The sequence below is a fragment of the Doryrhamphus excisus genome, linkage group LG3 (genome assembly GCF_037039965.1).
Source record: "Doryrhamphus excisus strain RoL-2023G ecotype Guam linkage group LG3, RoL_Dexc_Guam_v1.1, whole genome shotgun sequence".
Classification (NCBI taxonomy): domain Eukaryota; kingdom Metazoa; phylum Chordata; class Actinopteri; order Syngnathiformes; family Syngnathidae; genus Doryrhamphus; species Doryrhamphus excisus.
In genome coordinates this window covers 15,890,237-15,903,907 of record NC_136359.1, presented here as the reverse complement: position 1 = coordinate 15,903,907, position 13,671 = coordinate 15,890,237, and the positions used below count along the sequence as shown (strand labels likewise).

At 40.0% G+C, this 13,671-nt stretch overlaps 1 protein-coding gene across 2 annotated transcripts; it reads left to right on the top strand.

Moving 5' to 3' along the window:
• The first annotated feature begins 183 nt into the window (after positions 1 to 183).
• lnpep (leucyl/cystinyl aminopeptidase) lies at positions 184 to 13,607 on the top strand. 2 transcript variants are annotated; one of them, XM_058070836.2, is made up of 22 exons: positions 184 to 553; positions 3,492 to 3,586; positions 4,419 to 4,621; positions 4,905 to 5,016; positions 5,137 to 5,376; positions 6,233 to 6,423; positions 6,514 to 6,652; positions 7,135 to 7,269; positions 7,353 to 7,473; positions 7,557 to 7,708; positions 7,794 to 7,907; positions 7,974 to 8,105; positions 8,198 to 8,332; positions 8,418 to 8,578; positions 8,661 to 8,749; positions 8,839 to 9,022; positions 9,082 to 9,238; positions 9,431 to 9,615; positions 9,792 to 9,953; positions 10,808 to 10,948; positions 11,021 to 11,102; positions 11,187 to 13,607. In XM_058070836.2, the coding sequence occupies exons 1-22, from the start codon at positions 526 to 528 to the stop codon at positions 11,316 to 11,318; spliced, it is 3,090 nt and encodes a 1,029-aa protein (XP_057926819.2). In that variant the 5' UTR covers positions 184 to 525; the 3' UTR covers positions 11,319 to 13,607. The 2 variants fall into 2 exon arrangements, with proteins under 2 accessions (XP_057926819.2, XP_057926822.2); XM_058070839.2 differs by lacking the exon at positions 184 to 553 and adding an exon at positions 2,249 to 2,367.
• The last annotated feature ends 64 nt before the right edge of the window (positions 13,608 to 13,671 follow it).

The window sequence follows — 13,671 nt, the reverse complement described above, 5'->3', positions numbered from 1 at the left end:
TGTTGGGTGGATGTGCTGTGCTTAAATACAGGTAAATGTAAACATCAACACAATTATAACATTTGTTTCTTTTAAGGTTGTGTTACAATTAGTTGAGTAGGCGAATGCAGCAAAAACTCAACACAAGTTTTGCTTCCGTATGTCTTCTGCGTCACATTATCTCCGCCCACTATGCTTTTACCCAATAGGATGCGAGGGCTGTCTTTTGACGGTCGGCTGTCAACAACTCGTCGGCGAGGAAGCAAGAGTGACATTTGCTAAGCTAAGAGTATATGACTTATTTTTCTACCAACGCCTTATTTATTTTCCCTATATGTGGTATTAGGCAGGGCGAGTAATGTCCTGACGTGAGTTACCCAGTTGGCTAGTTCCGAGCTAGCTACTACGTAGCTGGCTTTGGTGTTGTAAGGACTGACTGCAGTCAAGTGTGGTGGCGTGGCCAGCCATTAAAACTATCAATCGTATCTAAACGACTCCAGGTATCCTGCTTCCTCCTGAGAGATATTCCAATTAGAACAGCCTGCCATGGATCCCTTTGACAGTAACAATTCAGGTAAGGAAGTACTGGGGTAACGTTGACAAGATGCTAGCAGCAGGCTAGCTTATAAACACTTGAGTGACTTTCAGCTTGTGAGGGGTCACTTTGACTTTTTGCAAGTCTAATTAAAACTTGATGGTCACTTGATGGAATTGAAAGTTGAATGGTTCTCAGAAGCTAACATATCATTGTACGCCCCCAGCTTAATCATGGCGTGTTGAGCAGGTCGTGCTTAACTGAGCTTTGCCGTACACAGTATACATCATCAGTAACCTCCACTGTTGACCCAATGTATAATAGGCATTAGCAACAAATAGACACTAAGATAGTGTACATCAGGTGACAGAAAAACAAAGTTTTCTTGTTGTATGCGGCCAGTGAGCACACGGTTACCGTTTCTGTTATAGCTGTCCTCAAAATATATTTTTAAGTTGTGTAATGATGTGACAATTCAACACAGCAGTGCGTAACCTCCTTTGTGTAACATGGCGAGATGCCTTTTCATTTCCTTTTTGCTCCGAAGTATATTTCTATGGGAGAGATGCAGGCTGAGTTCTTATAAAATAAATATTTTGGACAGAGCGGTTGGGGTTGAAAAAAATTTGTAAATACGTCTTTTGTAGCGAATGGGTTAACTCATTCAATCCCCGTCGTTCTTTAGAATTCATCCCCTTCAGTACCAGCAATTTCAGACGATTTTGACTGACATTTTAAGGCACACAGAATATTTTTCTATGGCTGTATAAACATGGAGGCTACCAAAAGTAAGGTTAGAATTTCATCTTTCATCAGAAAAAATGTTGTGTTTTTTTTTTTTTTACCTTTTTCCATTCTGCAGTAATCAGCAGTACAACATAGGTAAGTTTCAGGAAAATATCAGTGCCTAACAAAAGGGAGAAAAACAGCTTCAAGCGTAACTTTCACTTGGACATTTTCTTTGGCCTTTTGTTGGACAGCTCAATTAACTAAACTACTGTACCACACCATAAACAATACAAAAAAGTTTCATTTACATCAAATCATTTATTTGCAAATATAACACCCATGAAGTATTTACAATGTTCACATTTGGAACAAAATATCTGTGTTTGCATGCGCGTCTGGGCCTGTGCATGCATTAAAGTTTCCCTAATGTGTAACCGTCTGCTGGCTACACTTGCACATCCTCTTTGCTGTTGAGTGTGTAAATACATGCAAAAGATCCATGCCGAGCTCTTGTCAAATGCACTTCTGCCACCTACCAAACTGCTTGTATAGTGACTGGTAAACATAAAGCCAAAGAAAGATAATTAGGCATAATTTTTGTTGGCTGTCTTGCTTTACTTCACATGACTTTTATATAGCACCTTAGCAAACCTGCCACATGGTCTGCCTTATTTGGGGTTGTATTTTTATCGCCTCCTTCTCTGGACATAAATTACTACTGAGGTCCTTACCTATTAATAGGCTTTTATGCAGCCAGTGTGTAGCTGAGAGACAGACAGTGACCACCTTTGTGTCAGAATGTATGAATGTGTAAGATGAACAAGGCAAACCTCTTTTTACATTTATAGTTTGCTGTCATACAAGATCGATGGTTGTTTCCCTTTGGTGCTTCTATGTCATGTGATTTGAGGATACACATCAAAAAAGTTTTTAGTCAGCCACCAATTTAGCACGTTTGATGAGAGAGGTCTCCAATTTTTATCATGGGTATAATGACAACAATCCAGAAAAATCACATTGCAATTTGACAGGTCTTTGGTCTTGGTCATAGTGGAGTTTGGGGGGCTGTTTGAGATTGTGGACAGGTGTCTGATAATGAGATCAAACTGGTGCCATTAATACAGGTAACGAGTTAAGGACAGATGGTCCTCTAAAAGAGGAAGTTAGAGGTCTGTGAAATCCAGTCAGAAGTCTTGCTTGTTTGCATTTTACACATAGGGCTACTAGCATAGGGCAGTGTTTTACTACAAGGATGTTTATTGAATTAAGAAGCCAAACACGCCATATAGTGTTTAAAGAATGAGCAGAGAAAGACATTTTCTGGTGGGGAATGTGATATATTTTGCAAGACAAGGCGCATTTCTTGTCCTGCTGCTCAAGATGCGGTGCAGGTTCCAGATATGCATGCTTGTGTAATCTGTAGTTGCATGTGACATGAGCAGACAATACACTGTCATTGTGTTGGCTTTTTCTTACCTTTCTGTTCATTGTCTTTTAGCTTATATGGGCACTGTGGTTGTAAATCATGTACATATGTCTTTTGAAGTCACTACATCACCAGGTTTATCAAGCCCATCTAGGTCAAAGTACCAGGAAGTGCTGTAAGAGATTTGATACCAGGAAATGGAGACACTGATGCTTTGAATATCATTTGTAACATTTGCTCTTAAGTTTCCAACTGTACTGTTTATGTGCTATAAGTGTCAGTCATAAAGATCCAATTTGGCCACATCTTCTTTATACTGTAATACATTTAATATACACTCACAGTCCACAACTTTGGATGCATTTGAACAATCAAAGACAAAGAAAAGTGTGGTGCAGGGACCTTTCTAAAATGTTGCCTCTGGAATAATAACAAAAAGTTTCCTAAGTGTATGCAGTGCATATTATATCACTCTGGAAACAGGAAATACAACAGTAAACATATTTTTATGTCTCACACTCGGCGGTGTCAGTCAAATGTGATTATTACTGTCTGGTGCAGGCACACCTAATTTTGTGGTTGTTGAGTTTCATACATAATTTATTTTGCAAGAGAATCTTTGAAGAGAGTCATTTAACTGATTATGCTGGTTGGGTTTCCCTGAGAGCCATTGATGCAAAATTAAATTAAACCAAGAATGGAATTCTGCAGTACTTAATTTATAGAAAATGCTAAGGAGGAGTTCATCTCTCATCATAATTTTTTAATTTCCTCTTGTGAGAAACAATTTTGTTTATGATTCTTTTTTTCGTACTACTGTAGAGCGTGCCAGCCTGCCAAGGAACATGATTGAGAATAGCATGTTTGAAGAAGAGCCTGACATTGTGGATCTGGCCAAAGACTCTACAGCATATCCGGTACTCTCAAGTCATCTTACTGTGTGTTGGACATGCTTAGCACAGTCTTAATCTTTTTAAATTGCTGTATCTGTCATTGTTTAAAGCACATATTCAGTACTCACTCCTTACACCTGTGCTTTCTAATGGGATTTTGGTTACCTCATTTAGCTATATAAGCGGGGCAACATTAGTATAAAGTAATCTTAATAGTATGATTACATTTAAATTGGAACGTGAAACATCCCGTACCCTATAGATGGTGGTAATGACTGCCGTCATTAGTTACAGTGAACGAAAATCTTGCAATTGAAATTATAATCTCATCAAACATTATCGTTTCAAAGGCAGATTTCTTGTTACAGTGCCCTGATTGAATCTCATTAAAATATACAGACATGCCTATTGTTTTTAAAGGGGAATCACACCTTTTGGGGAATTTTGCCCATCGTTCACAATGCTTATGTGAAACATGAATACATATTTCTTTCCCTTTTCTGTTGTGCATTATAGTGTGAGAAAATGAGTTTATATTTGCTTGCTTGCAATGGACGTCAATACTTATTCTCTAAAGCCCTCACAGAAAAAAAAAACAGCAACATTGTTCCATTTATATAACTGACTTGTATATTAACCAAGCTACAGTGATATTATAGTCGCAGCTAACGTAAAAAAATATTTTTATCTCGCATTGTAAGATAGCTCAAATTAGTTTTCTCTTGTTATAAGGCACAGAAAAGGGAAATAAATATGTGTTCATGTTTCACATTTGGAATGTCAGAGATGGGCAAAATTTAAAAAAGTGGAATTCCTCTTTAAGTGTATATTAATGGCCTTTGTACTGTGTATGCAGACATTTCCAAGTCTTGACCCAGATGAGGTAGTGTATGAGCCTCGCAGCTCTCGCCTGCTGGTGCGAGGGCTCGGTGAGAATGATGTGGATGACGATGAGGAGGACTGTGAGTCGTCAGCTCGACTACTAGGCATGTCTTTCATGAATCGCAGCTCTGCCCAGAGATCTAACTCCTCCCCTTACGCCAGACAGGCCCCACCAAGGTAACAGGCTTTTGCTCGACTTTTTACTGTAGAAATTGTATTTATAATGCTATAATTAATTTTCAACATGCTTAACATAACTATAAGAAATGTCATATGTTTACACATGCACAATGTAATATGCTCAAAAAGGAGTGATATATTGAACACATTTTTTAATAAGATAAATATCTTTATTTGTCACAATTAGAAGTTAAGCTTTGTCCAAATTGCTGTTCAGGCCAAATAAGTCATATAATAGTCATATTTAGCTGTATTGGTTAACGTTCCTCCTCTCTCCTAGATCTTGTTCACCTCCCTCAGCCCGCACCACAGTTGTGTGTGTGTTATTTCTGGTAATAGTGGCCTCCATGACCATGGTATTGTACTTTTTGCCTGGGTGCACCTTTACTAAGGTAAATAAAAAAAGTAGTGAGGTTTTTTTTTGCACACTTATACAGTATGTCACTAATTTCGCTGGCCCTTTTGATGTATTTTATTATATTATTGATTTTTTTGTTTATTTGTTTTTGCAGAAGGGTTGCCCAAAACCCGAAAACAAGACGTCTAATGGCACTGATGACGAACTCTTCCCATGGGCAGAATTCCGCCTTCCTCGCAGCATAAGTCCTCTCAGCTATGACCTGACCTTGAGCCCCGACTTTAACAACATGGCTTTTACTGGCCACACTGTCATCAACATGTCAGTACTTCACAACACCAAACGCATTGTCTTGCACAGTGCTAATCTCAACATTACCAAAGCTACTTTCAAGGTGAGACTGCACCAGATAAGACTTTTTCATCTCTCTTACCAAGTAATAATAGTGCGACATCTGTGTGGCTGGGGGGAATTTGCACAGTGCTTGGTGCAGTGCTTAACCTTTGGTGAGCTACTCAAAATCACAAGATAGGAAACTCCTGTGACTATTGCTATCAGTCTGAACAAACTATTTGTCTGTGTTCATTAAACGACACACAAATGGTGTTTTGACGGCAAGACATAATTAGTATAATGACAAAACTGTTCAGGACACTGTTCAGGAAAAAGTTAGTACATACCCCATTACCATAATATCAACTCTTAGCTTTTAGTACATACCCCATGAACGTGATATCCAAATATATCTTTCCTGTGGGACAAAAAGGAGCTCCAATCTAACCACATTGCTTGTTTGTTTTAAAAAAACAAAATGTTATTGTGGTAAAACGTTGCATTTGGAGTCCCAAGGCCAGAAGCTAGACAAATAACTTTAGCTTGCGAGCTTGCTAGCTAGCTGCCACTGGCAAAGAGTGTAAACAAAGATGCAGGGAAAGTGAAATGGCACTAGGTTTGGTCATGTATTGATTGCCTTTTGAGGCTTTGAAGACTAGTTTTGATTATCTCACCGATGCTGGACGAAGTTGCTCAATTCGGGTGTTTGCAACGCTACATGACACAACACACATGTAGGGTTGGCTGCTGCACACAGATCGTTTTTTGTGATCAGATGTGAAAGACATTTATCGGCATAGGCACATACTTTTCTTAAGATACACAATATTAATGTTACATTAACTAGCAATAGTAGCAGCTTGAGACATTTTCATGTGTTGTGTACAACTTGTTAACCTAAGCGTCTTCTGTTCCAGCTTGGTGATGGGGACGCCAGTGAAGTTAATATACTCGAATATAAACCCAGACAGCAGATAGCTGTCAAGTTCTCTGAAGAACTGAAAGCAGGACAGAACTGTGTGCTGACTCTGGACTACACTGCTGATCTATCGCACACCTACAGTGGTTTCTACAACAGTTCTTACACAGATGAAGATGGTAACAAAAGGTATACCATGCTATCTGTTTTTACTGTTATGCAATCGAAAACGTTTTCAATTTTATTGTGACTATATATAAATACAATTTTTGTCTCCAGGGTTCTAGCTGCTACCCAGTTCGAGCCACTCTATGCTCGGATGGCCTTCCCTTGCTTTGATGAGCCATTATTCAAAGCCACTTTTAAGGTTAAAATCAACAGGAAACCAGAATACATGACCCTCTCCAATATGCCCAAGGTACTGTTTTGGTAGTTATTATAAGATATAGAGGGTATAAGTCTCTTAAGTTTTTTTTTGTCCCAAGATGTTGTGACATGAACAGGGCTTGTTGGTGCCTGGCAGCTCTGTGATAAGACAAGAGAGGTGCTCTAACACAGCTCCATATCCCCTTGTGATCTTGTCTATAAACAAGTTAATATAATGCAATGTCAAGTCTCATCTTTGTAACATTACTGACGCCTAGTGACCAGAATACTACATTTAAATGTCCCTCAATATTTTTGACTAATAATAGGCCATAGTCAACCACAAAACAACAATTACATATTAATTCATTGTTGTAAAAACCGTGATAGAGTTTAGAGCAAGAGATTTTCAAACCACAATGTAGCCAGGGACAACTGTCTTTATTTACATTTAATAGAACACCCCATCAGTCTGGGAATACGTTTGTTTTAGCTAGCTAGTGGGCTAACTTTGTCCTATTGTGGTGTGTTCAGGTGAAGACAACGCTGCTTCCCAATGGCTTTATGCAGGACGAATTTGCAAAGACCAATGTCAAAATGAGCACCTACTTGTTGGCATTCATCGTCGGCAACTTCACCTCCACAAGCAAAAACATCTCTGACATAGTGGTAGGTTTGACTTGTATACTTTTCCATTTGACTTTCAGTCAGACTGACATACTGGATATGTGTGATATGATTGTGTGTCTTAGGTGTCCGTGTACAGTGTCCCAGAGAAGAGAGATCACACTGACTACGCTCTAGACACAGCATCCAAACTACTGGAGTTTTACAATGACTTTTTTGAGATAAAATATCCTCTCCAGAAACTAGGTTAATATATGTAGATAAACAAACATTTCCCCCGCTCGGGTTTCTTGATCATGAAGTGATCATATCCTCCTGTAATTTTTTAGATTTGGTAGGCATTCCAGACTTTTTGGCTGGAGCTATGGAGAACTGGGGCCTCATCACCTTCAGAGAGACGACCCTGCTAGTGGGGAGACAATCCTCTCCTATGGAAAAACAAGTTGTTGCTTCGGTCATTGCTCATGAGCTGGCTCATCAGGTACTTATTTGGGATTAGCATTCATTTGCATGTATCGAAAGGTGATGATGTTTGTGTTTTATAATTGAGCTCTGTTGTGTTCCAGTGGTTTGGAAACTTGGTTACAATGAGCTGGTGGAGTGACCTTTGGCTCAATGAAGGCTTCGCAACCTACATGCAGTACATGTCTTTGCAGAAAGTGCTGCCACAGCTGGACATTGTCGGTGCAATCCATACACACCTACAGTAAATATTTGCTACATGCTTATGTAGTGTGTGTTTGCAGGGCAACTTGTTCTTAGCCATGAGGTTCCGTGCCATGGACAAAGATGCACTCAACTCCTCCCACGCCGTGTCTACTGAAGTAAACACAGCGGAGCAGGTGGAAGAGATGTTTGACTCGGTCTCCTATGAGAAGGTGCACTATATGTATTTATGGTACCCATCTACTAAATACCTTCTTACTTTTAACCTGCAGCTGTGACAATATGTCCTGTCTTGATCTTCCAGGGGGCTTCCATTCTTCTGATGTTGAACGCCTCCTTGCCAGGTGATCAGCAGTTCAGAAAAGGTATCATTCAGTATCTGAAACAGTTCAGTGGATTAAACACAGACACCGGTGACCTCTGGAACAGTCTTACAGAGGTAGGTGCTTCGTACTTATTCCAAAAATGTTCCAGTTGAAGCATGAATCTGAAATTACATGTATTATTTTAATTTCTTTCCTTAGGTTGAAGTCCCAAATCAGCATCCCAATGTGTCAGAGATGATGGGGTCATGGACATACCAGAAAGGCTTCCCATTGGTTACCGTGTCCCGCAAGGGGGATCAGGTGACATTAACACAGGAGCACTTCCTGCTCAAGTCGGACGACACCTCACACTCCTCCAGGTGGCGTGCATCCTTCTCCTCTTCTCCTCTTCTTATTAGTCATAGAAGGTCAAACTAATTTTACATTTGCTCTCCTATCCAGCATGTGGACTGTTCCAGTGACGTATATGAATGACAGCTGTAGCTTGTCTCCAGAGTGTGCACAGTTGTTCACTCTGAGTACCAAGTCAGGTGAATCAAAACGTTTCGATTAAGTTGGCATGCATATGTACATGTTCAATGCTAATCCAGGCTAGAACTTCTGCTGTTTTTTTTCTCAGGGACTTTTAAGGTGCCAGAAAGTGTGAAGTGGCTGAAGCTGAACTACAAGAATACAGGCTTCTATATTGTCGACTATGGTGATGATGGTTGGGGTGCTCTGAGAGACGCTCTATCTAACAACGTCAAAGTTCTCACACAGGAGGACCGTGCCTCGCTGATACACAACATCTTCTCTCTCTCCAAGTAGGTCTGCTCATTTTTCACTCTTACTTTCCTCTTTAACTGTCTTGTCTCTTTAACAGACTGGGACGTGTGTCCTTCCGTCAAGTCCTCAGCCTCCTAAACTACATGCCCAATGAAACTGAGACGTCTCCTGTGAGAGAGGCCTTGCTGCAGCTCAACAACATTTATCATCTACTCTACAAGCGATACGAACAAGGCCTTGTCACACGCATGAAGGTGCACACACACACACACACATACAATAGAAATGTACTCTGTTGTTTGAATGTGATAATATACTGGCCTAACAAAAAGTAAAATGAAGACACTTTCTTGTTGCTAATACTATACTATATGTGAACATCTGGTTTATTGAGGATGTTAACCAGTTCAAATAACCTTTCATAACTTGAACTGGAATATTTGCAGTTGTACATTCTGAAACAATTTGGTGCGCTGATGGAGAACCAAACATGGACCAAGGAGGAGAGTGTGTCCAAGCAGGAGTTGCGTTCAGCCCTTCTGGAGACCGCTTGCTATCTGGGTGAAGAAAAATGCACGCAGCAAGCCAAAACCTTGTTTAAGCAGTATGTCGACTCCAATGGAACCACGCAGTGAGTATAAAGGCGCATACAAAACTTTGGTTTTTAGATTTGGGTTATCAGAATAACTCTTTTAACATAAAAATGCTGTTTAACTATGGACAGAGGAAGATGGTTGGTTGAATGGATGCCTGATATTGGGAAACAAACCAAAACCTTAAATATGTTTTTGTTTTTGTTGTTGTTAGGATCCCAGGAGATCTGCAGCAAGTTGTATTCAGTGTGGCGGCTCGGTCCATTGATGACTGGGGAACACTGCTCAACATGTATCGGTATGCCACCTACGACTCAGAGAAGCAAAAGATCCTACAGGGATTAGCTTCCACTCAGGACACAGGCAGTATCATATGGTAAGTTTGGAACATTACAAACCTGCTAATGAGACGTTTAACACTCGGTCTACCAGAATTCTGAAGCTGCTAGAATTTCTATACAATTTGGATTAAAAAGATCTAAGAATAAATTGTTGGAAGAGGTAATTGGTGGTTGTGTGTGCATGACTGGGGCTTGATGGGTATATTTTCAGCACGTTGTGTTTTACGGCTTTAATGTAAGGAAGATTTACAGTGCCCAGCGACAACGTGCAGTTTCTAGGTGGAAAAAATACAAGAAGCACATTTATTTTTGAACGTTGCTCGTCTTAGCCGTAAATACACATTCCTCACACACGGAACAGACTTCTGGGACCGTCCTTCAAAATAAGAGCACCGTTTGCCCCATGTCTGTGTAAACAAAACAAGAGTGTCATAAAAAATATCTGCCATATGCAGTTGGATGACTACATCTTCCTTCATCATAAGCACATGCATTACAGTTTGTTGAAGATTTAGTATCAATGTGTGCATGTCCCCAAGATGCGTTAAGGCAGGGGTCCCCAACTACCGGACCATGGGAAACATTCAGGTGCAATGATAAAAAAAAAAAAACACTTAAAAATAATAATTATTTTAAAAAAATTTAAATAACTACATAAAATTGTATCTAATGGGATTATTTTACTCCAAAAATATCTATATTTTGAAATCCCACAGGTTTTGCATGTTTAATGAGGGCCAAGACTGGTTCCTTTGTTCGATAGTCATTGAACACATCTAACTTTTTCTCATGCTGCACAAGTAGACTACTGTATTTTCCCCCTATTTTTATTTTTAGTTTTTCCTTACTAAAATACATTTGACATTCTTTGTACTCTTTTTGTTTTCAGGCTTCTCAGTGCAGGATTACACGGCAACGTCATCCCAACACAGGAGCTTCCTTTAGTCATTAGCACTGTCTGCAGAAGCTTTCCTGGCAACTTGTTTGCTTGGGATTTCATTCAGGAGAACTGGAACCAGCTCATAGAAAAGTGTGTAGACTGAAGTGGAGCTTTGTTTGCACATTAAGATGAACACGAGTTAATCAGTGTTTTTGCTTGTAGGTTTCCAGTAGGTTCCTTTGCCATCCAAAGAATAATCAAGTCTGCCACTTCTCAGTTCTCCACACAGTCACATCTTAATCAGGTAGCGGTGCTTATATTTAAACAATATATATGTAGTTTTCAGTGGGTGTCGTGTTCTATTATGTTGTGTGTGTGTGTTGTGCAGGTGCAGAGTTTCTTGTCCAGTCTGAAGGAACGCGGCTCTCAGTTGCGAAGTGTACAGGAAGCTTTGGATACCATACGACTAAACCAACGCTGGATGGAGAGAAACCTTCCTTCGTTCCACAAATGGCTGTAATGCAGGCACACTTTTCAATTTTCTCTCCACCCTTGCCTCCGATATCAGTTAACATGACCCACGAGGGTACATTGTCAAGACAACTGTTTGCACTATTGTCTCCTAGCTCTGTTGAAGCAGGCCTGAGTACAAGTCAGTTCTCGAGCTGACGGGGTGATCCTCTCATGTATTGCTCCTGTGAGATGTTAGCTCGCTCAGGATGGCTCTGATTGTATCTGACAGTGTGATGTCAGGTCTAAACACTCCTCACACTTGAAGCTGTCGACCAAACGTTACAACAGACAATCATGCTGTCCACTTTGCTTTACAGACACTTGCCTCCGTCAGCCTTTTTCCCAGCCATTGCATGAGCTGGTCAAGCTCTGCTCCGAAATGCAATATGAACAATGACAACATTACAGTATTTATTTCCTGCCCATAATGCCTGGACTACATCTTTGCTTTAATATATTGACTCTGCTGTCAGGGATTCCTCATGGGCTTGCTACCTAAATTTCCAAAGTTTCCTCTTGGTCAAATCTGCACAGCATCAAGGTCAGCTTGTAATTATGCATTCTGTATATTCATGAAAGCTGGAGCATCTGTTTCATTACTAAGACGGACCTTGGCTGATTGTGCTAAAGAAGCCCTTCTCACTGTGTACAGTAGATGGGGCAGTATACCACTGTGCTGCTTTCAAGCAACCAACGTGTCTTGAACTGAAGCGGGCAGCACACCGGATACACATTGACTTCGTTTTTTTCCATTTCTCTCCAAAATCCTAGTTTGATATATCTTAAGAGTAGCGATCACTAAATTCAGTTTTGGACATGTGCTGGCAAAACAGTTGATTTAATGTAAAGCTATTTGGCTCAAACAGCAGTTTGGACATGCTATTTTACGTGACAAAACCTGATTTTAGCCTTCGCTTGTGTACATAGAATGTAAAGAGGGCATTTATTACAAGAATATGATCAAGGCTCTTGCACAGACACTTTTTACTGTGTTTCTTTGATGCATACCACCGCTGGGAGGTCGCTTGCTGAGGAATTGTTTAAGGGCTAAGAATGTTTATATGGAGAATCTGACCTCATCTTGATACAAAGGTTTAAAGTTACTCCAGCTCCAGAGTAAAGAACTGTCTAACTATTTATTATCTTTAATGGACCCCCAGCCCACCCCCACCCCATTTTGTTGGTTCCCAAATGTGTTTAGTGACATGTACGGAGATTAATTTTGACCATACACATTTAACATCATGTCACATTTCAGGAGTTACCATGTATGTTCCAGATTCCCATTTAAAAGCACAGCGTTTCCGATTCAATCTGCACCTTTTGTGCACGTTTGTAGTCGCTAGCGATAATGTAAACACTCATTGAAACGGTGTGGACTGAGACAGGAGATTACATTACACGAGGCGTAACCTTGCTGAAGCTCTGACAAAGTGCAGCTATGCTGAAGATACACATCAAGTCATGGGACTCAATACATCAGCACATCATCTGATTGTCTCTGATGACCTGAGCAGACCTTTCACCCAACGTGCCGAAATGCAAAATGATGCTTTGTTGACATTACGCAAACACAAATTGTGTTTGTTGTAAGAGGTTTTTTGTGATGATTAAATCTGGGTGGCTCAGGGCGTACAGTGTTGTCTCTCACTGGTTCCCTTACCTAAACTCGTCCTGAGCCCTTTGCCATTAAATACCCTAAGACAAAGTAACAACCATGTTGTTCATTGTAAGTACATCCAACATTTATTTATTATTAAAATGTACCAAATGTACTATTAATAAAGCAACAGCAACCTCTTTTTTTTACAGACATCTTGCAAAATTGTGCAGAATCCTCCAATCAGATTATTAGACAGGTGTGATGAGGTCATCTCCAAAGTGTGGTTTGACGAACACAGTGCTTGTCAGCCTGTTGTTAACTCCAGGGTTGTAGATAGTAAGTGTTAGCACTCCTCTAGTCTATGCCTCCTCCATGATCCTGCATTTCATTAGACGTTGTCACAGAATCATGGAGGAGGTTCGGGTGATGAATGCTCACAGATGTGAAAATGTGTTTCGGAAGCATTTAGCAAAAAGCTGCCAAAGTGCATAATTTTTATTGTAGGAGCTTTGATTATCAAAGGCTCTTGTCCAGGGATTTATCAGCAAATAAATCACTGAGGAACATGTGCAACGATCGATCAATAATGATGTCCTTTTTTTGCACTTGGATTAATTAAATTATTTCTGTATTTCATTTTGGGGGTGAGGCTGTGTGTGAACAAATGTTAAATAAAGTTTTCTTTTTATGGTGTGCATTTGTATATTGTTTTGTAGAACCCTATTTCCACTCAACCGTATCACACTACACTCAAAGT